The following is a 25,080-nucleotide window of genomic DNA, read 5'->3' as shown; positions in this document are numbered from 1 at the left end:
ACCCATAGCCACTTTCCTCTTCATTTCACGCTTTTCCCTCCTCACATGAAACAGTATCAAGTGCTGTGGCAAAAAGCACCATCAGCACACAAAGCCACTGGCATCAACATTCAAAAGTGCATGCTCGGAGGGTCAACAGTATGGCAGTGATCACATGCAAAATTGCAGTTGCATTACCTCCCAGCCTGGCTATTCTCAAGGGACAACTTTTTCTGGCAATGGCACAAAAGCTGCATTCCTTAGCAGTGAAATAGTCCCCACTTGCAGTCATTAGCTTTCTCTTTAAAAAAAGTATATTGTTGATATTCGTTACTTACGGCTAGATTGCAGACTTTCAATGCCAAAAGTTAAGGCAGTTAAACTGCCTTCTTGATTACAATGAATTTGCTAGGACGTCCAGTTACAAGAAGCCTCCACAGGTGACGCTAGATGCCCCAGAGGCAGAATGAACGTGCCAGGCAGCCAAATGCACCCGAACTATTTGGCGGAATGACAAAGTTAACAACACTCCGCCCCCGTAGCCAAGGAAAACTGTTCCCGAGCATAGACAGTGCCAGGACACAGCTCAGTCACCCTTCAAAAGTTCCCACTAGAGTACATCTTCTCGCATTCTTTGCTACTCTGGCTGCAACGCCAAACACGTAGTGCTGGTGCACAGCATAAAGGAAGAGGATGCAAAAGAGAAAGAAGCCTATCAAAGGCTGACATCGTCATCAGCCTTACTACACCCACTGCAGGGCAAAGGCCTCTCCCATGTCTCTCCAATTAACCCTGTCCTTCGCCAGTTGCGGCCACCGTATTCCCGCAAACTTCTTAATCTCATCCGCTCACCTAACTTTCTGCTGCCCCCAACTACGCTTGCCTTCTCTTGCAATCCACTGCGTTACCGTTAAGGATCAGCAGTTATATCTTGCCTTCGCATTACATGCCCTGCCTAAGCCCATTTCTTCCTCTTGATTTCAACTAGGGTGTCGGTGTCATTAACCTGCGTTTTTTGCCTCACCCACTACGTGCGCTTCCGATCTCTTAATGTTACATCTACCATTTTTCTTTCCATAGCTCGCTGCGTTGTCCAAAGGTTGACAGGGAACTGGTAATTCATGGGACAAGCAGCTTAACTCTTTCGTTACCACGCCACTGTGCTTCGATCACCGGTGATCGAAAAATTCGAAGCGTTACGGCAGCGCGACCGCGGCCACTACGGACTTGCTGAGTCATTCGGTTTGTTGTTCACACATTGAACTTCAACTTCCTGTTTAGTTTATATTTTTTCAAAAAGTGGCAATTTTTGAGAAAGTTGGGGGTGCGGCATCGGGCGCTCCGAACAAGCCGTCATCATCGGGAATGGCGCTCGCTCGAAAAAACCCCGTTCCACTCAATTCCGCTGCGTTTGCACCATATATTTTTGATGTATCGATTAGCACGGACCCTCACAACGATGCTGTATCGTCAGGTATTGTTTCGAAGCTCAAACTGGGCAACGAGAGCCCAGAACGCTCGCCTGTGCGTTCAGATTCCTCGTTCCGGTCTGTTTGTGCGAACCGAAGCTCCTCATTATAGCCGTTACGGTGATGTGGCGCCATCTAAGTTGTTCTTCAGAGACTACAGTTTCAGTTTCTGCGTAGAGTGCATTTTTCCCATGACGCGCGAAATTTTGAAACGCCCTTGAAGCGGAGGGTACGGCGCGGACGCTCCGTGCATGGTGTCGGGCGCGCGGACTGCGCGCGCTCGGAAAAACCTTACTGCGCGCAATTCTACTGCGTTGACTGCAATTATTATCTATGCTACGAGTAGCAAACTCTCTGGTGACGATTTTGCATTGTCGGATTTTGGTTCAGATGCTGTAACTGCGCAAACCGATCCCGGAACGTTGGCCTGATAGTTTCGCTTTCTTTTTCCTGCCCGCTTGTGCGGGCGCATCTGGTTTGTTGTTCAGATGGTTAGTTCCATTTTCGGCCTAGTTCGTAATTTCCCCGCCGGTCGTGCATTTTTGAAGTGCCCTTGGAGCATAGGCTTATTGCGACATAACATGCGGTCGAGGTCGGGCGCTTCGCGCGCTCGGAAGGGTCCCACTGCACGCGATTCTTCAGCCTCTGCAGCTGATTTTCAAGATCCTCCGAGCAGCAGTGACTCGGACGAAGATGTTGTAACGTCGAATTTCGATTCTGCAGCTACATCGCAGCTATACTTATCGCATACTATATATCCCAATATCGCACCTATACTTTGTTGTGTTTTATTTTTTTTTTTCAATTTTTGACGTAAATTAAATAAGTTTTGATTTGTATTTTTTAAACCACGCTTACCAAGCTTTCGTTTGGCGCACAGCATTACACTTCTAATTTTTTTTTGTTGGACTGTAAAAATCATATCAAGGGCACTCTCAAACGAGCCTTTTCAAGAGGCATAAAGAAAAAAATTCTAGCTCGAAAACTATTCAAGTTATAAATTTCAAACTTTAATGCCATGTTTTAGAAAGAATTTGAATTGTTTTGTAATTTCTAGAATTTTTTTAGTACAAGTGTTTGGAAAGTTATTGTCATATAAACACAAAACTTGTTCTTTTTTATTTTTTGTTGTGTTTACTGATTTCTTTTCACAGCATTTCAAGCAGAATATGTGTTCAAATAAATTTCATTATAAAGCGCATTCTATCTCAATTATTGTTATGCATTTCATATAATTTTATCTATCACACTTTTTCTAAAAAAATTTTTGTCCGAGACATACGAAAAATGGTCGTTTTCCCGTAGTAACGAAAGAGTTAAGAGGGCGAATGAAGCCAAACCAAAGAGTGCCAAAAAGGCAGCTGAGGAGGGTTCGTGCAACATTTCTCAAAAGAAAAAACTGCGCCCAGTGCTCGGATTATGTAGTCATGAACAGCCCACACACAGCCTTTCTTAAAGAATGACATGTCTTATCCTGTGCCATTGTGGTTTTTAGAAAGCTGGCTTCCTTCATAAAAAAAGATGGCGAATGAGATGAGAGTGTGGCAGAGAAAGTAAGCGGCTAAAGCAAAACTCTAGAAAAGGTCATCAAATTGCATGCCGCACAGGAAGAAGACACCTGAAATGAGCCTCGTCACTTACAGACCAGCACTGGTAGTCAAGATGCTGTGGCACTGCTTTCACCAGTTGGAACGACCAGTGCAAAACTTCGGGGTGAAAAGTAGACTTGCACCCATAGGAAGCAAATGTTTTCAAAGCAGTCTTCTGATTTCACAGTGCACCTGCGATGTCCTCCTTTCATGCAGAACAACCAAATACATGTTAAAACAGGTTCTGAAAGTATGAAGCGTCATTTCAAAGGGCGATGTATGTTTAAAACACCTACACATGAGAGTGACTCCCTGCTCGGGGTACGGAATGGGAGCACGACCCATAGGGACATATGTAGGCAAAACTTTCAGAAATATTTTTCTCTTTTCACAGAGTACTAATGGAGGCGGCTGCTTGTTAACAGCTGGCGAGTGCTCTGAAGAAGAGTGTGACAAAGTATGCTTCGTCACTTCAAAGCTATCTTTGTAAAACGCCACAATAAATCGATGTTGTGAAGTCAGACATACCCCCAACAGGTGGTCTATCCACCATAGGTGTTTCCCAGAATCTTGTAAGCTTCTCATGTAGTCTGACATGCTGCCACCTGAGCTGCATTTGCTCACTAATACAGTCGTTCAAACTGGACAGCCTAGATAGCATAACCTGAAAAGGCAGTTCTCAAGCGGCATGAAGTGCACCAGAGAACCATGCACTGTGGCAGGCTGCCTCCGCAGCTACAGAGCACTCTATCGCAGCTATGGTGCTGCCGCCTATGTATGCTATCACAATGTGAGTCGTCTGCTACAGTGCACAGCTCGTTTATCGCACTGTATGAGGACTGTCTTCAATGTAAACCTATCTAGGATGCCTAATTTGAACGGCAGTACTTGCGCAGAAACGTAGCCCATGAGGCAGCACGTCGGACTACACAAGAAGCTTGCGTGATCTAGGGAAACATGCAGTGGATAGAGCGACTTAATTTTGCGGCATGTCCGGCTTCACAAAGTACATTTACCGCGGTGTTTCACAAAGATTGCTTTGAAATTATATAGCATACTTTGCCACCCTCTTCTTCATAGCACTCGTCAACTCTGTGAAACGCAGACAGAGTACAGAGTTTCTTAAGAGTACTCTGTGAAACGAGAAAAATATTTCTGAAAGTTTTGTTCACATGAGCTTCTATGGGCCACACTCCCGTTTCATGCCCACAGCCGGGAGTCACTACCAGGCGTATTAAATATACATAGCCTTCGAAATGATGCTATGCTTTCAGAGCCTGTTCTAGGATGAATTTGGTTGTTCTGCACGAAGGAAGGACATCACAGGTGCACTGCAAAATCAGAAGACTGCTTTGAAAACTTTTGCTTCCATGTATCCCTATGGGGCTCTAAGCCTACTTTTCACCCCCAGTCAAAACTGCCTGCCGAAAACTCGCGGTTTGTTTGTAAACATGGTGTTGGTCTGCACAGAGGTGAGAACCTAAGCCTCCAAGGCACCTGTTGGCTCTTTGCAACTGCACTCTAGAAAAATTAAGGTTCGCGAGGACCTTTCCCAAGGCATTTTGCAACTTCATAAAAGATGGTATTGCAGTCCTTTAACAGCACTCAATTAACAAAAGGAGCCCTAAATCTAAATTACGCTATATGTAGGCATATCCATGTTTACCCATATCTTGAGACTACTAACGTGGTGAGCTATAATGATGTCAATGCCTGATTTGCATAACTTGTGGACTTCCACGGAACTCACAATGTGAATTTTACTGACACACTTGGACACTAGTAATCATCCCAACAAGAAAGCACAATGCAGCCAGCCATACTATTTGCCATAATAGCGTTTTTTAACTATGTCTATCATAGTTATTTGTCCCATAAAAAAACGTATGGCATAAATATCAACTTTCATGAAGCTTTCTTATTCAAGTTCTGTCATTAGAGGTCTACAAGGGAAATGCCAAAATCACGTTCAGCAAGGTAGAAATTTGGGCGCGTTGGTAATTATTCATGATTTTGTTCACAGCGCAACAAGAACGGGAAAGACGAAAGAGTAACACAAACAAGCGCTGACTATCAACTAGTTTTTATTGAAGAACAGAAGGGGTATATATAGAAACACTTATCCAGCACACAAGACGTTTTCTGGAAGGCACGTGGGAGTTCAGATACCTCAATTCCCTCTCGGATAAGGCAATGGAAGGGCTGCTGATACATAAACTGCCTTTCTGGTGAAGATAATGGAGGCCTTTTATATTCACCAGAAAGGCAGTTTATGTATCAGCAGCCCTTCCATTGCCTTATCCGAGAGGGAATTGAGGTATCTGAACTCCCACGTGCCTTCCAGAAAACGTCTGTGTGCTGGATAAGTGTTTCTATATATATCCCTTCTGTTCTTCAATAAAACTAGTTGATAGTCAGCGCTTGTTTGTGTTACTCTTTCGTCTTTCGTCTTTCCCATTCTTGTTGCGCTGTGAACAAAATCATGAATGCCAAAATAAAGGCATGTCAATGAGAGCACAGCAAATTTAAACAGGCATTCCAGCTCCAACACAAACACAAGATGAAGTTTGCCAGTGTTTATGAGTATCAAACTATTGTTCATATGCCAACAAGAGAAGCTTTGGAAGCAAAACTCGACTTTAACTATGTTTGTGGACAGCTTTGCAAAGCAGTGTGGCAACTGCATGCATGGTTATCCACTAAGCAGTGTTTCAACTACCAGTAAAGATGACAAGGTTCTAACTTGAAAGGACTCTAGAGGCTGCCTATGTTATTCAGTGTGAGGATGAGCCGAGAAGGCTCAGCCAATGACTCACTGAGCCTGAATGAGCAGAAATTATGCTGGGCCTACCCCCGTCCGACTTGTCAGCACAGGCCTGCTGCCCACCGCTACAGCCCATCCTTCTCCTGGTGAACGCCATGCGTGATGAAATATTCATGAACTTTGATGAGGCACACACAAACTGCGGCCAATCTTCAGATCAACTGCAGGACTCGCCGCCATTTCTGGATGCTACTGCGTGGCTCGCAGTCCAGCAACTTGGAACTTCAACCGCTCCTCAAAAGCCCACACATTCCGTTGCAGTCTCGGGCCACAGCACTGCAGTCGTCATACCATGCTCAATAAAGATGTTTGTGCTGCTTAGTTATTTGGATGTACTATCAGCAAGAAATGAAACGCGAACAAGAAAATGGAAAGGCCATCGCAAATACACGATCATATTAGGCCCTGGAGAGAGAATACAAGCGGCAATGATTGGAACTTCTAAAGGAGAGCCTTCGAGCCTTTGAACTGAATTTAACATACGCTAGAAATGAGCTTCCCGCAGGAAAGATATTCCCATTTTGCTATTTCTGTTGTCTTGTTCGCATTTCATTCGTTGCACTGTTACTATTGCAATGATGTCTGTCTTCTTGCAGTGTCGTGGCCCAGTGATTCACTGAAACGTGTTCACGCATTTGCACTGTATTTTTGGAGACTTTTGCTTCAGGCTGGTGGCATCGAATCTAGTCCAGGACCTATGACTAAAGTACAGGAAGAAGAGTGTGACACAGTACAGAACATCGAAGCTTCTAATGGTGCCCTGTCAGAATCTATGAATAAGGTGCTGCGTATTCATGCTGGATTGAATCAAGACACTGAATCCTTGATCGAACACATCAGTTCACTTGAGAAAAAAGTTGACTCAGGTGCCTCAAGCGAGCCCTGCAGGAAATGCGATGAAAATATTGCTAAAATACCCGAAGACACCTCAAACATGCATGAAAAAGTCAGCGCCAAACTTCAGTCACTTGAGTCTCCTTTACGAATGCAGGAACAAATTGATAGTTTACACCGCAAAATTGAATCGCTTGATCCCACTCTCATACTACAAGAAAAGTCAGAAATTTGGCATTCTAAAACTCAGACGATGGGTTCCCCTGTAGCAGGATCGAGTAAAGGCAACGAGTTTGCACAAATGCACGATAAGATTGATGATTTGAAAAACCACTTGCGAAAATCAAACATTGTTTTATGGTACTGCCGATACTGATAAATAAGAACCGTGGGAGGAAACCGAACGTCTTGTAAAAGAATTCTGCGGAGATGAACTAGATATCACTGTCACACCTATTTCTAAGGCATACCGCCTAAGCCATTTTTCAAGTGACAAGAAACATCCAATTATTGTCAAGTTTTTCAATGACAGAGAAGTCGAATTAGCATTGAACCATAGGCACAAATCTAGAAGAGTGCGGTGAGGGGCTAGTTGGTATGACATTATGAGAACAAAAAATTACTGCGCAAAAGGGGTTGCCGGAAAATTCGGCGTTGAGGTCATTTTTTCTGCACCTTGCAAATTGTCGCGTTTGTGCAATTTGGCGAGAAAAGATAAGATAAAGAAGGTTGTGTGTGGCATTAACCACAGGAATAAGTTCGTACAGTGTACATGCAATGTAATTTATCAGATTCCCCTGAGTTGTGGTAGGGTCTACATAGGGCAAACTGGCCGCTGCGTCAACATTAGATTATTAGAGCATGCAAATTTCTTAGATGATTCAAGGGGGCAGCATCTGCCTAAGCATTGTCACACTTGCAAGCATGATGACAAAGATTGTAAGCCGCTTTTCGATAGGACCAAGATTATCGGATTATCTCGAGGGATAAGAAAGAGCTCGAAATTATTGAGGCCTTGGAAATCGCGAAGGTAGGGCCTGATAAGTGTGTGAGCGATGCTTCAGTACACCTGTACAGCAAGGAGTTAGAGTTCCTTGATTCCACGAGATGAGTGTGGCTTTTGTGTTTATTTTTGTGGCTGGTGCGCATGCACTTTGCTGCTGATGGAAAGAGGAGTTGGTGGAATAAATCAGTTGTCAGTCTGCGTTTGTCCCGTGTGGTTCTCTTTCTCTTGTCCCGTCCTTTTGCGCAGTAATTTTTTGTTCTCATAATAGGCACAAGCTGAAAAACACATCATACAGCACTACACGTGATTATTCAGAAAAGGTCCGTACCAAAAGGCACAACTTATTGCAATGCTCAAATAAAGTAAAGAAAGATGGGGACCGTATTAAGCTAGTGTTTCACAAACTTTTTGAGAGTGACGATGTTTACGTGTAGGACAGTGAGAAAAATTGCGTTGCACTAATATCAAAGGAATTGCCGGAATCACAAGGAACTCTGTTCCTGAAGCTTTAACTACAGCTACAGCTTCATTGAGTGTTTGCTCTACACTAAGAGTTTCTTTTTATACTCTAATAAAGTATAAGTAAATCCCTTGAACTATCTTCGCTCGTTGACTCATGCGGTGCTTCGATAATCGCACTAACCAAAACATGGCTCAGTGACATAGTTCCTGACAACAACATGCCTATGTGCGGTTCCAACTTTAAATTCTTCTGCTGCGATAGAAAGCAGCGTGGAGGGGGGTGGCATCCTTCTAGCAGTAAAAAACGAACTGCTTGCCATGCCAATTGTAACTGATTCTTCCTTGAATTTGTACTTTAAATTCTTCTGCTGCAATAGAAAGCAGCATGGAGGGGGGTGGCATCCTTCTAGCAGTAAAAAACGAACTGCTTGCCATGCCAATTGTAACTGATCTTCCTTGAATTTGTACTTTAAATTCTTCCGCTGCGATAGAAAGCAGCGTGGAGGGGGGTGGCATCCTTCTAGCAGTAAAAAACGAACTGCTTGCCATGCCAATTGTAACTGATTCTTCTTTGAATTTGTACTTTAAATTCTTCCGCTGCGATAGAAAGCAGCGTGGAGGGGGGTGGCATCCTTCTAGCAGTAAAAAACGAACTGCTTGCCATGCCAATTGTAACTGATTCTTCCTTGAATTTGTACTTTAAATTCTTCCGCTGCGATAGAAAGCAGCGTGGAGGGGGGTGGCATCCTTCTAGCAGTAAAAAACGAACTGCTTGCCATGCCAATTGTAACTGATTCTTCCTTGAATTTGTACTTTAAATTCTTCCGCTGCGATAGAAAGCAGCGTGGAGGGGGGTGGCATCCTTCTAGCAGTAAAAAACGAACTGCTTGCCATGCCAATTGTAACTGATTCTTCCTTGAATTTGTATTTGTGTCTATAAAATGAGAGTCGGGTGGCCTAGCAGTTTGTGATATTTGCCGTCCCCCCGATATTCATTATTTGCCACTGAATCGAACGTGTGCTAAGTGTGGTGTTGTCGCGGTTTCCGAATACTTCGCTGTTAATTTTGGGGGATTTCAACTTTCCTGAAATATCAAGAAGTGCTTGGGATTGGGCTCGTTGGAATATCACCATTTCAAAGGCAAACAAACAGGACCATGTTAGAGAGACAAACAGAGATGTTGAACGCAATCTATCAACTGAGGTTTTATTCCAAAAGATTGGAATGAAGAAAACAAAGTACACGTGACTAAGCTCCTTGTCTGTCCTGTGACTAAGTTCCTGAAATATGCTGGATCACCCAATCCGTTGCGCCCGACCATAATTAAGCTGTCGAATTTCTGAAATCATGTCTTGATTTTTCTTTAACACAATCATTCATCCTAGACGAACCTCAGCCAATATTCTTGATCTAACAAATGACCCCAACATCATTTCTCATATAACCCACCTCGACGGTCTGTCCGATCATAACGTTATTACAGGTGAAATCTTACTCCCTCTTAACGAACAAAACATCACTAAAAAACTCAGATGTTAAGGCAAGGCCAATTATGACGCCACGAAAGCGAACTGTCTGTTTTTACTCACAATTTTACAGACAATTACCTATCGAGAACAACTGAGGCAAATTGGACTCTCTTCAAGAATACACTAACTTGCCTAATTGATAAATTCATCCCAGTTGTAACTTTAAAATACTGCAACAATGTGCCCTGGTTCAACAAAAAACCATGTCGCTTGAACAACAAAAAGAGAAGACTCCACAGAAAGTCGGATAAAAATTGTCTTTCCGAATCATGGCTAAAACATAAACAATGCGATAAAGAGCATCAGTCTATGCTAACATATGTGCGTCGTCAATTTTTCAACCATGATTTAGCATCCATGCTTCAAACTAACCCTAAGATTCTGGTGCGTCATGAACCCACGTTCTTGCCCTGATATCTTTCTTGCAAACAACGATGACAAAGTAGTTTCGAAATCGGCTAGTGCTGAACTCCTAACAACACTTTCGTATCTGTCTTCGCTAGTGAAAATGCCATCTCATGTCCAGACAAAATATAACATCGATAGCTCTATGCCGGAAGTAATTATCAATGAAGCTAGTATTTTTTCTACCTAAGCATACTCACACTTTCATCATGTTCAGACCACATAGGGTTTAGTAACAAAATACTTAAAAACATGGCACCTACTTTAAGCCTAGTGCTATCAGGACTCTTCCGCAATCACTATCAATAACCACTACCCCACACAATTGGTGCGTTGCTAAAATCGTACCCATCTTCAAGTCTGGCGACCCATCTTCACCATTGAACTACCGCCCAATATCCTTAACAAGCACCGCATGCAAGCTACTAGAGCACATAATACACACTCATACAATTCACTACTTAGAAGACGGTTTGGTTTATGAAGTCAACGTCCCAAAGCGACTCAGGCTATGAGGGACGCTGCAGTGAAGGGCTCCGGAAATTTCGATCACCTGGTGTTCTTTAACGCGCGCTGACATCGCACAGAACACAGACCTCTAGAATTTCGCCTCCATCAAAATTCAACCGTTGCTGCCGGGGTCAAACCCACATCTTTCGGGTCAGCAGCCGAGCGCCATAACCACTGAGCCGGCATGGCAGCGACTACTTAGAACATATCATACATAAGTATCAGCACGGTTTTCGGAAAGGTTATTCATGAGAAACACAGCTTGCAGGGTTTCTTCACGATATATTTTCATCAACAGACGCTGGCTTTCAGGTTGATGCTATATTTCTAGACTTCTCAAAGGCATCTGACCGCGTCCCACATCACCGACCACTCAACAAATTGCTCAAAACAAGTCTTAACCTTCACAGTGACGTTCTTGGCTGGATAAAAGACTTTCTTTCATCTCGAATGCAGTTCACCGCTGTTAATATCTAACTGATTTCAGCTCTGTAACATCTGGTGTACCTCAAGGCAGCGTGATTGGTTCCTTGCTACTTTTAATTTTCATTAATGATTTGCCTGCATGTGTTTCTTTCCATATTAGACTATTCACTGATGACTGTATGCTGTATCGTAATGTTTCCAGTGACACTGACTGCTGTGCTTTATAATCCAATCTAACTGCGATAGGTGAATGGTGCTCTTCCTGGTTAATGCCTTTAAATCTATCGAAAACTAAAACCATGTCCTTTACCAATCATGTAACCCCGTTTCAAAGTTCCTACAGGATTAACAATGAATGAGCCAGACAAACTTCCAAACACATAGAAGTACCTTGGACTCCATTTGCAGTCAGACTTGCCCTGAAATCACCAAATAATATCACAGCAGCCAACCACTCCATGGGCTCTCTTCATGCTCCTCCTGCTCATGCGCCTTCTTCACCACTTTGATCAGTGCTATGCATCTGCCATCTGGGATCCCATCATGAATAGCACAGAAGCATGGCAAAACCGTGAGGTACGTTTCATTTATTCCAACTATTCACGCCACACTAGTGTCACAGCTTTAAAAACACACGCTCAGTTACTGAAACTGTCCTCCCGCCACAAACTTTTACGTCTTTCACTTTTTCATCATCACTCATCGCTTCATGACGATTTCTTTCAGGAACCCGCCGCCAATTTTCAACGTCTTGATCATCCTTGCAAAGTTAAGCGCGCCACATGCCGCATCTCCTTTTTCGAGAAGCCATTCATTGCATGCACGATCATCGAATGTCATCAGATATCGCTGTCGGATCTGACACAACTAAACTTCAAGAGCTAATCCACAGTTTGAATGATGTGTAACTTAACCCACATTCCTAATGATGCCGCCCATTCTTTCTTTTTTTTTTCTTGATCTGAAGATGTGCCTGTTGTGATGATTCATTATGCACCCTAAAATTCTGTTGCCATGCATTTGTTAAGTTTTAGCGATTTACCTGTATTTATCATTGTATCTTTTTGTGATCATGCTCGTGTTGTAACTTGAAATTTTTTTGCAAAATTAAGTCAAGCATTGTGCGTTTATTTTTTTTGTTATTGTTTGCTTTTTTCAGTGTTATGTTGTGACTACTTTTTTTACTGCCCCCCCCCCCCCCTTATTTAGTACCCAAAGAGGGCTTTTAAGGGTATTGCTTTTTTTTTTTTAATTATGCCCACTTCTCCTTGTGTGTGTGTGTGTGGGGGGGGGGGGGGGGGGGTGTAAGTGCAGACTAATATTTGGAGTCAACTTTAGACATGCATTTAAAAGGGCGAGAAAAAAGAAAAATAAACAAGAAAAGTGCCAGCGAGGGCTGTGAGTTGGGCAGTCGACTTACATGCGGCAATATACGGTTATGTTTTGAAAGTATACAACCACTTAAAACCCACCCACCGCTGTGACAGTCTAAACGTTTACCTAAGGGTACGTGGTGACCATGATGACCACGTCCCCATCTTCCTAACCTGTAAAATGCATGCCTTAAGCATGAATTGCAAGGAAGCCAGCCACATTAATCACCCAGCTCATATGCTCACAGACACTCTACTCATTCATGACAGCCATCACTGACACAAACTAAATCCACACTTTGAATGAACAGATGTAAATAAAGCATCTGTTTGTATTGCCCATTTATTTTCACATGTGGAGAACTTTCCTTAAGGAACTGTTCAAAAAATTCATAAGCCCTCCATCGCAGCATGATGAGAAACGGGGCTAGTTGATACTGCATTTCTTGCAGTACCTTGAATGACAAGAATGGATGTTCAAACATACCCGGCAATCCTTTTAACATCATAAGTTATACATGTCCACCTTGACAGCAGTCAAGGCTGGCACTCACTTAGGTGGTGCTAAGCACACCATATTATACAGGTAAAAGATGTCAGTGTTCAGTTTGGTTGGGTAGTAGTACTACCACACAGGTTTATGTAAAAGCACAGCCGTTGTAACACATGCCTTTACTGTACAACTGGCTCTTCAAGCTGGTCACCAGAATGAAGGGCATGAACATCCACCCACTGCAGTTTAACTCTTTCCTTACTGTGGGAAAACAGGCAACTTAAGGATGGTGTGCATAGAATTTTTTTTCCCCTATTAATTTAAAACTTCATTTCTTGCAACACATCACAGTGTAGCTAATAGAATTCGCGTTTCATTGATACAAGGAAAAAACAATATATGTTACTTACAAACAAAAAGACTGACTGGCAAAATTTGAGACTTGGACAAAAAGTCACAAAATTATGGAACGTATGCAGACAGAAAATAGGAAAATAAAAAATCTAGAATATACGTTTTGTGCACTACTACACCAAAATGAGTATTCAAAGCTACAGGACTCTTCATGCTAAACTTTCCAGTCAGAAAAAAAAATAATTGCTCAAACGCAGCGCTTTTGGCTACTCCACAGTGCAGTGCCAAGGTGGAACCCAGGCAGTCTTGCAGATAACTGTGCACACTGTGCACAGAATCACTCAGAACATGCCTGCTACCTTCAGAGAGCCCCAGAAAGCAGTGCACCTCCTTGGCAATGGGGGAAACAAAAGTTGGGCACCCATCGATAGTCCGGCCTGGGCTGAGGAATCACCCCTGTCTGAACCAAATTATGGACGCCATACTTTTGCACAAAGCTGTCACTTGCACCTACAGAGTCAAGTGCTGATGCTGCGAAATCATGAGAACACTGTTGCTGCGAGCAGGGCAATGCAAGAGGATGCCATCTTCGGTGCCATGCTTGCGCAATCATTCCTTAAGAATGGCCTTGCTTGAATATAGTTTGGTGGTAGCACTTTCATGAAAGAAGTTTTCCCACACAGTAAAATGAACTAAATTGCCTTTGTGCAAGATGTGAGCCTGAAGTGGGGACCCAAAGTGAATTTCAGTCCTATAATTTCAGTTTAAACAACCTGCCAAAGAGAACGTTGCATAAGAAAGGGGGCAAGACCTTGTTCAGATATTGTTTCCATTGCCAAAATCCACTTATGCCTCCTTCTGCTGCTTTCCCCCATGAATTATGATAATTCATTGTACAGGCTGATTCAGAAGGTTGCAGTGGGCAAGGAGGATATTATATCCTTCCTGCCCACCTTCTACGTCAGCGTGTACGACCACTCAATGTTCCCTGTCATAGTGTCACACCCTGCATATCACAACTCCCACTGAATCGTGTGAAGTTTCTGGGGCAATTTCTAAACTTTTAAAGCTGCACACAGAAGTAATTTGCATTCTATTAGTTAGGCACTTCCACAAAGCCCTAAAGTGTCCAAACGGCTAAAGTGTCCAAAAGACCAGATGATGGCAAAAGCAGTTCCCTCTTCTTAGGCAGATAAAAGAAATTGACCAAAACTTAGTGGCACACCAAGCTGATAAGTGTATCATGTAAAATTGCACAGCACAGTGTTTTCAAACTATCACAGTGAAGTAATGCTCGTCATGAAATCCAGCAAAGTGTCTAGTAGGTGCTGTCTTGTAGAATACAGCTTTTTCTGGTTAACTACAAGTATTCTGGAAAACCTGCACCCACTAATAAAGGCTCATAACTTTTACATGGCACACCACGACATAGGCTGCTCCTTCTCCAACTTCCATCCGTGAATGTTGGATCAAAGAGAACTAAACTTTCAAGTCCACAGAATCCCCACTGGCCATTTCAAAAGGCCAAGAGCATTTCAAAGCAAGCTCTGCAGCATGTGGAAAGTGAATTTTCAGCAGCTTCCCAACGTTTTGTGGCCGAAGCGTGATATTGAAAAATAACAAAGACACAAATTCCTAATCCTAGCAGATGCTTTTTGAGCGGTGCTTCGCAGCACACAATATATATAAAGTAGAAAACTCACAGGTGCAGACTGAAACTGCCAAAAAAGCAGGAACGTGATAGCAGAAAGAACCTGAGCTGCTTGCACCATTAGCATTACATTCATTCCTTTCCCTTTTCTGCCACATATAATAGAGACAAGTCAATTTAGTCTGGTCATTAAAGTCACTGAGGCTTGCCAGCTTCATACAGTAAAATCTCAATGATATGATCACGGATAATATGAATCCATAAGACAGCAGAACTACATGGTCCAAAACGTTAAATACAAGCACACCTTATCACTTCACTAGCAGAAGGTTGAAAAGCCTCATTTTTAACACCTTTTCTGCCATGCGTAGAGTGGAAAAAAGCCATGCTTTCTATGTCAGAAAGTAGGAACACTCACCTTCGACAAACGAATGCACTATACAAACACAAAGGTGACAGGTCAAAGTGCAGATGCACATACTATACCAACTTGCTCAACTTTCAGCCTAGTTGCAACCTTGCATTGGCTGCAGTTTATCAAGGTTGTTGGAATTGTGTTTAGACTCAGCGTCTGTTACAATTCCACCAAGAAACTCCTGTCTGTAGCAAATTTAATGCAATCGCATAGTTAAGCACAACTGACATGGCACTCCCACCAGTGCAAATCTTGCAGCAGCAGATGCTCTTGCTTTTGGCAGTGCAATGACATAGGTGTATTTCAGCGATTATTCAGGACATAATAAAGTGTAAAACACGTTCTACACCACTCAGCCACACAAAAACAACGCACCACAAGTGCAACTGAAGCGCCAAACTATATTCTGCTACGTCCTTTCTGGTGCCTCAGCATGTTCTGTAGCTTTTACAAGACTGCATGAAGCTATTGAAATGAAGCATCTCTCTTGTAGCCAGTGGCACCCCTGTTCATGCATTCACCAAGGCAAAATGCTTGGTCTTTTAAATGTACCCAAGCCCACAAGGCCTGCAACCTTTCCCACTTTTTGTTTGAGCGCTCTTAAGCGGATAGAGTCGTCACCGTGGCTCATGCTTGGCTGCTAACCCGAAAGATACAGGTTCGATTCCGGCCATGGCGGTCAAATTTCAATGGAGACGAAATTCTCGAGGCCCGTGTACTGTGCAATGTCAGTGCATGTTAAAGAACTTCAGGCGTATTAAATTACCCGGAGCCCTCCATTATGGCACCCCTAATAGCCTGAGTTGCTTTGGGATGTTAAACTCCATAAAACCGATCTTACGTGAACAGCAGTGTAATAAACCTTGCCAGCCCAGAAGAACTAAACAAGTTCAGCAGCACCCTTCCTACATCTGACTTGTCCTCATTATTGTGCTTTGAGAATTCGATGTCAAGCCCTAAGGCCAAATTATTAAGTTCCAGTGCTAAACCTTTCCCCCCACCTACTTCTAGGAGGTCATGGAACAGGCAGTCACTCAACTGAACCTTTGAAATATGTCAGACGCTACATCCTGGGACACTGGCTGACTGTTCCATGGCACCAATGCTAACCATCACCACACCCGCAGCAACATTTCAGTCATTAATGTGAGAGGGGAAGTAAAAAAACAAAAGTGCAAAACATGTAAACTGGAGATAAAAAGTACCACTGTAAGTATAACTAGGTGACACTGTAACACCAAACTAAGTTGCTCAACATGTTTGCAGCACTACCATGTAGTAGTTCACTCCCCTTGCACACTGACCTCTAAGAATACAGCAGAGGATATGGTCTCACTTACCCTACTAATGAAATTAAAATAAATGAGCTGTGTTCAACAAGAAGAGGGCTGAGTCAGGCTGGTGGCTAATTTTGAGGGAAACTACACAACAGCGGGGACAACTTTTTTTTGGCAATGCAGGAGAGGCTAGGCAGTAAAGGGATAGAGAGATGGGCCTTTGCCCCCCCCCCATGTCGCAGGGTTTCACTGTTCGGGCTGAAAGGGACAGTGCAGGGGGTGAGGAGCCCAACAAAGGCCTTGGCACTGCCAAAAAGGGTTGTCCCAGAGTATAACAGATGGGACGGGAGTGAAACACTTGCACCTGTCTTCTTCACTCCCGTCCCCTCTGTTGAGTCATTTCGGTCAAGGTGTTCCACAAGCTTTGCCTCCCAAGCTGAAACTTTTTCATAAGCGATGGATGCAAAAGACGTTACATTTACATGAAAGCCTCAAATGCCCTCTTTAACAGGAGCACATGACTTTTCGATATAGTCTGCACCAAAGCAGACACTCTTCAGAAGAATGTGGGTAGATGCTGATGACACGAGTGGCACACTGCACCTCACATACCATGTGTAGTGCCACAGGACTTGTCACTTCCCAACATGAAGGAAATAATTGAAGGCAACACTAACTTGCGCACAACTCTTTATGGCAATGCAGCAGAGGCTCGGCAGGAAAGGCAAGGAGACTGCCCTTTGTCCCCATGCCGGCTTCTGAGCCCTCTCTCTCTAACATCCCCCTTCACCCCTCCGCAACCCGAACTACGAACAACCCACTCCCCATGGCACAAATGACAGTCTCCTTCCCTCTGCTGCACTGCCATGAAAAGTTGTCCGATCTTACAAAGCTGGCACACACCAGCACCATGAATTGTTAAATTACACAGTGCTGGCACCTGCTCCTTAAGAAACATGAGCAGCACCCAAGACAAAATGCCAGAAGAGACTGTTCCGTGGGTTGTTCATGGGATACAAATGATACACATTGGTTCAAATTGTGGAAAGCAATACTTGCAGCTGGCCCAGATGCCTCCTCTTTGTTTCACAATTCGCTTTCAATGCCTCACAGCGAGGCACTATTGGATAAAACGACCAAGGACTGGATGGTGCAAATGCAACACTGACCGCACTCGAATGGAGGTGGATGAATTTGAAGAAAGGGCTAACGCTGCTGGAGGTGGTATGAGCACAGACACAATTTCAACACCATGGCAGTCACAAACCCTGACCATGATCTTTGGAAAGTTGCTGTTTGGAATTATGCACGTCTTAAGTACAGCCACCAAACTGTCTAGGAGTAGGTCATTACTGCCTGCACTCTTTCCGAGGCAAGCAGACACGAGCAAAATTTTGCTTACTTCGGCTGCTGTGCACTGCCACTAGCTCTCCTTCAACATAACACACACCTAATCCAGAATAGGCACAAGGCCGTTCCAACAAAAAATAATGCCACGAGCCAAAACAAACCACTGTGGCACTAAAATCTTAAACCGATACTGCTTCACAAACCCACTATGTTTACAACTCAACATATGACATTTATCATGAAACTGATGAGTCAAGAAGAGCAATGAAATTGGCAAAACATATGGCTGGCTTTCTCATGATACTGAATCATTTGTCTTATATCAGGAACTGTAGAAAGTCATGTCGAGAAGTCTCTACTCGAGAGCCACCCCGACCTTAACATGACACGGTGACATGGGAAGGCATTTACGAGGATCCAGGGCATGAAACAGTGTACTCACCTCGTTCATGATCTTTGTCTCGATCTTTGAGTCTCTGGTTGTAGGATGATTTGTGGTAACGTGGGCTGTGTCGGCTGTCTGGGCTACCCATCCGGCTGTGGCTACCATTTGAAGGTGACTCACGCACTTTGTCGTTGTATCGACTTCCAAGGTTGGACTTTGAGCTATACTTGCCCGAGTTCTGCACACACACATAACACAAGCACAAAAATAAGAACTCAGAACAAGCTAGAAAGCCCAACCCTCGCAGGAAAATAAATACAACATGAAAATGCCAAATGCAATTGTTCAGTGCAACATGAAATGCTCAGGTCAGTGCAATAAAATCCCTACCAAGTATAGGAGTCCCACATTTCATACAAAATTTACTCCAATCCCAGAGCCAATGCATAATTCAACAGTCAACAGCTGTTCTACAATCAATATGCTTAACGCAGTTACAGCAACTCCACTTCCTGCTCAACTCAGTGGCCCCCAGTCATAAGCAGCACACAATCCCCTCGAGCACGGTACGGGCGGAGCTGAGAAAGCGAACTCCGGCAGCCGCCCTAGGTTTCGGGTTTCTGCGATAGCCCTTACGTAGAGGCCGCATCCGAAACCACAGCAGCATTTTTTGTTTCGTATCACGCACACTCGAATTTTACCGAGTATGACTCGAAGGTGAAAGCTGTGGCTAAACACCTCACGGAGCGCTACAGCACTGAGCTAGCGCATGACAAACGGGTCTCTCGGCTGATCCTCGCAGCCAACCGCGCTCAGCTGTGCCGTACACAAGATGAAGCGCAACAAGAATCTGGTCAAATTTTGCTGCCTTTCATCAACGCCAATCTAACCTGCCACAGATCGAGATTACCTCGCCGAGAGAAAACCCCTCCGCCCTCCCAGCACCCCCCCCCCCCCCCCCCGGGGGTCACAAGTATCGGAAGTGAGCCGCTAAAAACCGCAGTCCGCGGCCGGCCCAAGACTACTGCACGACACTGTCGGGAAAGCACTACAGCCTGCACCATCCAGTTCTAATGAGTTCACACTGATGCGAATGAGAGAAAAAATGCATTATTACGCTTAGGCCTAGCAAGATACTCTCACAGCACCAAAAAATTGACGACCTGAAGAAGCTACCAGTTAGTACCATAGGCTACCTAGAAATCTGCGTCGCACGACAGTTATCTTATTTTCGGGCAACACCTAAACGCACCATTCACCCCCAACGAATCCAATGAAAAACAAAACACAAAAACCCTATCAGACTTCCCTGGTCCTGCAGTTCAAATGCTGTCGACCATCGAACATTGGGCATTGTTTATTGCAAAACGAAGCAAAGCACAAAACAGAAGGCTTAAAGCAGCACTTAGGCACAAGAAGCAACTGTTACGAACAATAAATGTTATAGTAAAGAAGGAATTTCATCTTCTCGAGCGAATATATAAAGAAAACGGCCCCTGCGGACGCTAGCATATATGTCACTAATGCACAATACACTTGCCGGCAAAAAATTCTTAGCATGAAATATATGCCAGCGGCAACCAAATGCACATGACGTAAGCATCTTGAAAGTAAGAATTTTAGAAATATGATGCACGAAAAGCTCCTACAAGCAGACCGATACTAACCTCGTACGGATGGGCTTGGTTTCTGTCAAAATACCTGCAAGAATAGGAGTGAATGGTGTTACATAAAGGTTAATACGCTGTCCTGCAGGTTATACTACACGAAAAACAAAGGCACAGAGAAGAAGTCACGTAATATGACCAAATATTTTGACAACAAATGAACATGGCGCCGCACAGAACACATCATTCGATAGAGGCAAAGTGAACCCATTCCTACCCATCGCTGAGCCTTGGAAGTTTCCTTGCATGCATTACCATTAATACTAGGTCAATGTAGAACTGTATGGTCAGCAAATTAACGTATTTTAAATTCTATATTGAAGTTTATCCGGACCATAAGAACGCTAGAACGTCAGGCACATAATTGGACGCCATGACACATCCGGGCCGATGCTTTTGATTACGCGAAATAACGTCATCGCAAAAAAAGCATAAACCTGAAGCCAAACTTCTCGCTCATCTTAATTTTATTTTTATTATCGTAGCCCGTGTTTTGTAGTTTACAATTACTACATTTTATTCTTCTGTTGTTTCAAACCACGTTATTGTTAGCCAAACTACAGCGCCACACACCTTTTTTATTATTATTTTGAGTTCTCACGTGACCATGTTATGGCCAACCTTCCATGTGGCCAACTCTATGCCATGGAGGAAGGATGGCCAACGTTTTTGGAAGTTGGTTGTATTAACTCTATGTTTTTGGTCCCAGTTTCAGTTTCGCAGCTCCTCTCGGGTATCTCGGGAGGTTGCTAAAGTGTCAGTCGCGGGAACTAGTGGCGCTGCAGTCGAGTTTTTCTACATCGTCTGCTGTCGCGGGAGTTTCGCTCGCTGTAGTTACGACAGGCTACTCAGATTTTCAAGCTGGTTTTTCGTGTGATGGTGCTGTTGGTGTTGCGAAAACGTGTTTATGGTGAAATATGTGCACTTGGTGACTTCAAGAGAGAGGTACACATGCCATCCTGCTTTGCGCCCGGCTGCACAAGTGGCAACAGAAACGATGCCACCGATCATCATTTTTTTTTCAAACCGCCTTGCGATGAAAGCGAATTTAAAAGGTGGGAGCAGATGTTGCATCGCAAGGACAGACGGCTCTCTCACACGTCTAAGATATGTAAGCGAGCGTCATTTTGAGCATGAAGATATTATGAAAGAGTACAAGCACGTTGTGAACGGGCAAGAGGTCCGAATTCCCCGCGGGAACTGGGCGCCCGGCGTCGGCCCTCGTCTCTTTCCTAACCTTCCAGATCGATTCTCAAAGTCAAAAATTGTGAAATACAGGCGAAAGTCACCAAAAACGCGTGCTGTCATGTAGACTGATAAGTTTCCTTGGAGCGACAGGCAAGGCTTGCGTAGAGGCAGTCTGCCCGAATTAGCTGATGCCTCTTTCCCATAGAGTTTCTTAAGAAACTCTATGCTCTTTCCGGCTCGTACTACGTCGACTGCACTGACGACTGATGACTTGGTGACGGCGACTCTACCATCTACGGAGTGGCAACATGAATCTATACAGTACGAAACTGCAACCCAGCAAACCACAAACCTCCCATAGATGTCCAGATTAAGTCTGAACGTCTATGTACCAAAGCAAAATCTTTCAGACGTCTTATCTACCAACCTTTTTTCGTGGAAAAGCTGGAGACGTACCCACGACATTATATCTGCCTTAACCTAGACTCCTCGTAGATATTACTTGTTACGTCCTGGGTATGTAAGTGAGATATATGAGGATTGCTGGTCACTGGCCAAAGTCAATAAAGAAAGACGTTTCGGGAGCGCTACGGCTCCCTTGTTCAGTGAACAAGGGAACCTTGATAGTGAACAAGGGAGCCGTAGCGCTCCCGAAACGTCTTTCTTTATTGACTTTGGCCAGTGACCAGCAATGCGCATGATTCCTGACCAGACGGTATGCCGTCAAACCCTCGACTACAAGTGAGATATATATTTTAAGAATTCCATATTTTTCAATCGTTCGATATTTCGTGTTGCCTTACTGCATTTAAAGTTGGAAATCGCTATTGACTACAAATTGGAGACATGACCAGCGCTGCCTGTGTTTTTGTGTTTTTTCGTGCTCGCTTCACGGCTACATTATCCTACCTAAAAAGAAGAAAAGAAAGTTGGAGGCTTATAAAGGTTAAGCCCAGTGGGTGCGAAACAGCGCTTTTGCATTCGTATTATTAACGTCCTTAGCGTTTGGAGGCATCTTGACCGCATACACGCCCGGCGCAAAGACGCTGGCGCGGTTGCGGGCACAGAGACTGAAGCCTGGCCCGCATGGAGCGTTTTTCCGGGCGATTCGTCGGCGTCGACGGCACCGGAGCGTTGTTTTGCCGCCGGAGAGGGCGTTTTCGCCAAATCGTCGGGTTCTGTCGAAACAGAAAAAAACGTCGACGCCGCGCCGACGCCGGGAGAGGGCAGCGACAGAGGGCCAATGAGAGCCGGAGCGGGCGTCACGTGACTCTGGACGGGGCCACGCCGGCCGAGAGAGACGCGCTCGTGAGCTCTCTCTGACCACGGCCGCTCGATGCGCGGCCGTACTCTGGCACTGTAGTTTGACCACCAAAACTGCGTCGTGCTTCCCGGAAAGACGGGCATTTGGCGCTCCGAGGGTACCGAGTTCTAGTTCACAATAGTACCGAGGCTTGGGCTTGGGGTTTCTCGGCCGAAACGGCCGAGGAGCGTGTTGTCTTTCGGAGGAGTCGCTTTTAGCTGGCCGCGCCGCGTAAACGGTAGCGCCATCTAGTGAAAAGACGCCAAGCACATCAACGCTGTGTTGAAGAAATTTTTTATCCGTAATTACTGATAACTACGATGGGTGCATTGCGAGCCTTTTTTCGTTCCAAGAAGAAAAACTGCAAATAGATGAAAATGTAGCAAGTGACTAAAAGCTAGACAACTGCTTCACCAGGTGTCGTTCTTGCGAGGTAAACACACTGTATTTAGTTAGGCCTAGGAGCTTGAAAATCGCCAAATTATCTGAAAAACAAGGGCTAGTTATCGCTTATACCTCTACGCGTGGGCGAGCTGTGCGAAGTAAAAGCGAACCGCTACCTTTTGAGCGAGCTATCGCGTCGAAGAATACAGCGGTGACATGTATTCATTCCGAAGTGGGCGAGCAGGGCGCAGCCATCTTGTCAACGTACGCGGCCGTAGCGCGCGCCGCTCGGCTGCTGAACATGCGGGAGTGAATTCGTCGACGCCGGCGCGGGCGTTGGGCGCGCGACGCGATTTCGCGGGTAAAAAACGCTCCATGCGGGCCAGGCTTGACGCGACGGCGGGCGCGCGCCGCTTCATCCCTGGCGTGACGTCACATATCACGTGATGCAGCGATGGTGGCGCCGCCGCCGCGTCGCGCGCGACGGCGCGAACCGAAGCGTGGGTGGTGGTGGTGAAAACATTTATTAAATCATAGGGAGAGGTGTTAGGGGTCGTGACTTGAAGGGTCACGCCCTTACAACCACTAGGTGGGATGCGAAGCGTGGAGGCCTCCGCCGGGCGACGTCCGACGGCGCGATATGAGGCCCCATCTGCAGCCGGTGTGACGTCATCATGTGACGTCACATCATGTGATCTCACTTCAAGGTCAATGGTAGCCACCGCCGGGCGTCGCGCGAAGGCCCGAAACCTACGTTAATATGCTTCGCATAAAATGTGGGAAGTAGTAAAGACAAATCTGAATGCACACGCATCAGGTTTCTGACTCAACTGTACGGAGTTGGTTTGAAATGCCAGTCACTTTGGTCAGGATTCGCATTGTTATTTCATTACTATTCTTACATTCTTCCATTTATACCTTGTGCTACAGCCAATGCAAGCTATCTCAACCACACTGAAAAGCTTTTTTGTTATTCAGCAGCCAGGACTATAATAACCATTTTTTCTGAATAAGCATGTTTTATTCAACTTATCCAACTATTTAAAGTACAAAAATTGGTTCAGTTCAATTTTTGGGAGTTATTTTTTCTCAGAAATCTGCTAATCGCGCTAGCAATGATAACTAACTGTTGTAATGTTGAACTGAGGAAAGCTTTGGCATTTGTGTAGCTGAATGTGTGACCTCATATTTCTTGAGAATAAACTTCTTGAGTCCCGCTTTTTATCATGTCAACACTATTACTGCAGGCCAAAAATTTCTCCAGTTAACCCTGTGCCAGCGGCGGCCCCCTTATCCCAGCAAACTTCCGAACCTCATCTGCCCACCTGCCCTGATCCTCTCTGCTGTGCTTGCATTCTCTCTGAATCCAGCCCGTTACCCTAATGATACTTGGTTATCTTGCCTTCATGCTACATGCGCTGCCCATATGCCTGTTCTGTGCATGGTTCTGTGCGCGCGGACAGGCGGCGGCGGGGAAAGCGCGGTAGCGCGGTGAATTGTCTACGCCGCCATCGCGTTGTAGTTCGTATCGTATTTTATCAATAATAGCGCAACCTGCGCATGGCGATTGCAGCTGTGAAAAAAGTAATATGCTACAATTTAAAAATTATAAACTTATTTTTCGTGCCACAGCAAGCATATTACTAAGTATAAAAAAGAGACGATACAAAAAATGTGTCAGTTTCGCACACTCCACACGAGGCTAGGTTCAGCCATGGCGGCAGTGGTAGAGCGCACGGCGTGTGCGATTTCTCATCGTGTTCCGTGGGGACGTTGTGTTTGAAGAACCTCGACACAGAATTAATTATTCCCTTATTATTGCTGGCGAGATTGTTCAACAGTTCTTTCCTCGATGGACCTGAAGGAAGACAGTTTGCTTGCTTTTACTACTCGGCGAAGTGGACCCGTCGGTACGAATTATATGACAAGTCGTTTTCACCGGCTGGAATCGTGACCTTTCCTGGTGCGTACTCAGTCTCAGCTTACTCATTGAAGTGTATTTTATGCTATTTTCGCGTTCGTAATGAAAAAATTGTAACGCATTTATTTGCACGTTATATTTTTACGCTCACTCGTTTGGCTGTTTTGCCAAACTCGCTGTGTATTGAAAGAAAGGCTGGTGATGTATACAACTGGCCTCTACTACCAAAATGTGGGCATGCGTTCGGATGGTGTGCCGAAGTGCGTGTGCAAGCACACTCCGCTC

The 25,080-nt window shown here is 44.7% G+C and overlaps 1 protein-coding gene across 5 annotated transcripts in view; it reads right to left on the bottom strand.

Moving 5' to 3' along the window:
- The window catches only part of wcy (WW domain-containing adapter protein with coiled-coil wacky), a 96,886-nt gene extending 76,499 nt beyond the window's left edge, over positions 1–20,387 (bottom strand). For all 5 annotated transcript variants that reach the window (XM_089578305.1, XM_089578306.1, XM_089578307.1 and 2 more), the window contains exons 1-3: positions 20,217–20,387; positions 20,000–20,033; positions 18,390–18,570 (exon numbers count right to left, since the gene is read on the bottom strand). In XM_089578305.1, coding sequence (XP_089434431.1) covers positions 18,390–18,570; positions 20,000–20,033; positions 20,217–20,257 — 256 coding nt within the window. In that variant the 5' untranslated portion in view covers positions 20,258–20,387. The remainder of the gene's footprint in view (positions 1–18,389; positions 18,571–19,999; positions 20,034–20,216) is intronic.
- Between the last annotated feature and the right edge of the window lie 4,693 nt (positions 20,388–25,080).

This window comes from Amblyomma mixtum, chromosome 3 (assembly GCF_055824585.1).
Source record: "Amblyomma mixtum isolate Tamu chromosome 3, ASM5582458v1, whole genome shotgun sequence".
In the NCBI taxonomy this organism is placed as follows: Eukaryota; Metazoa; Arthropoda; class Arachnida; order Ixodida; family Ixodidae; genus Amblyomma; species Amblyomma mixtum.
This window is presented reverse-complemented; position numbering and strand designations above follow the sequence as displayed.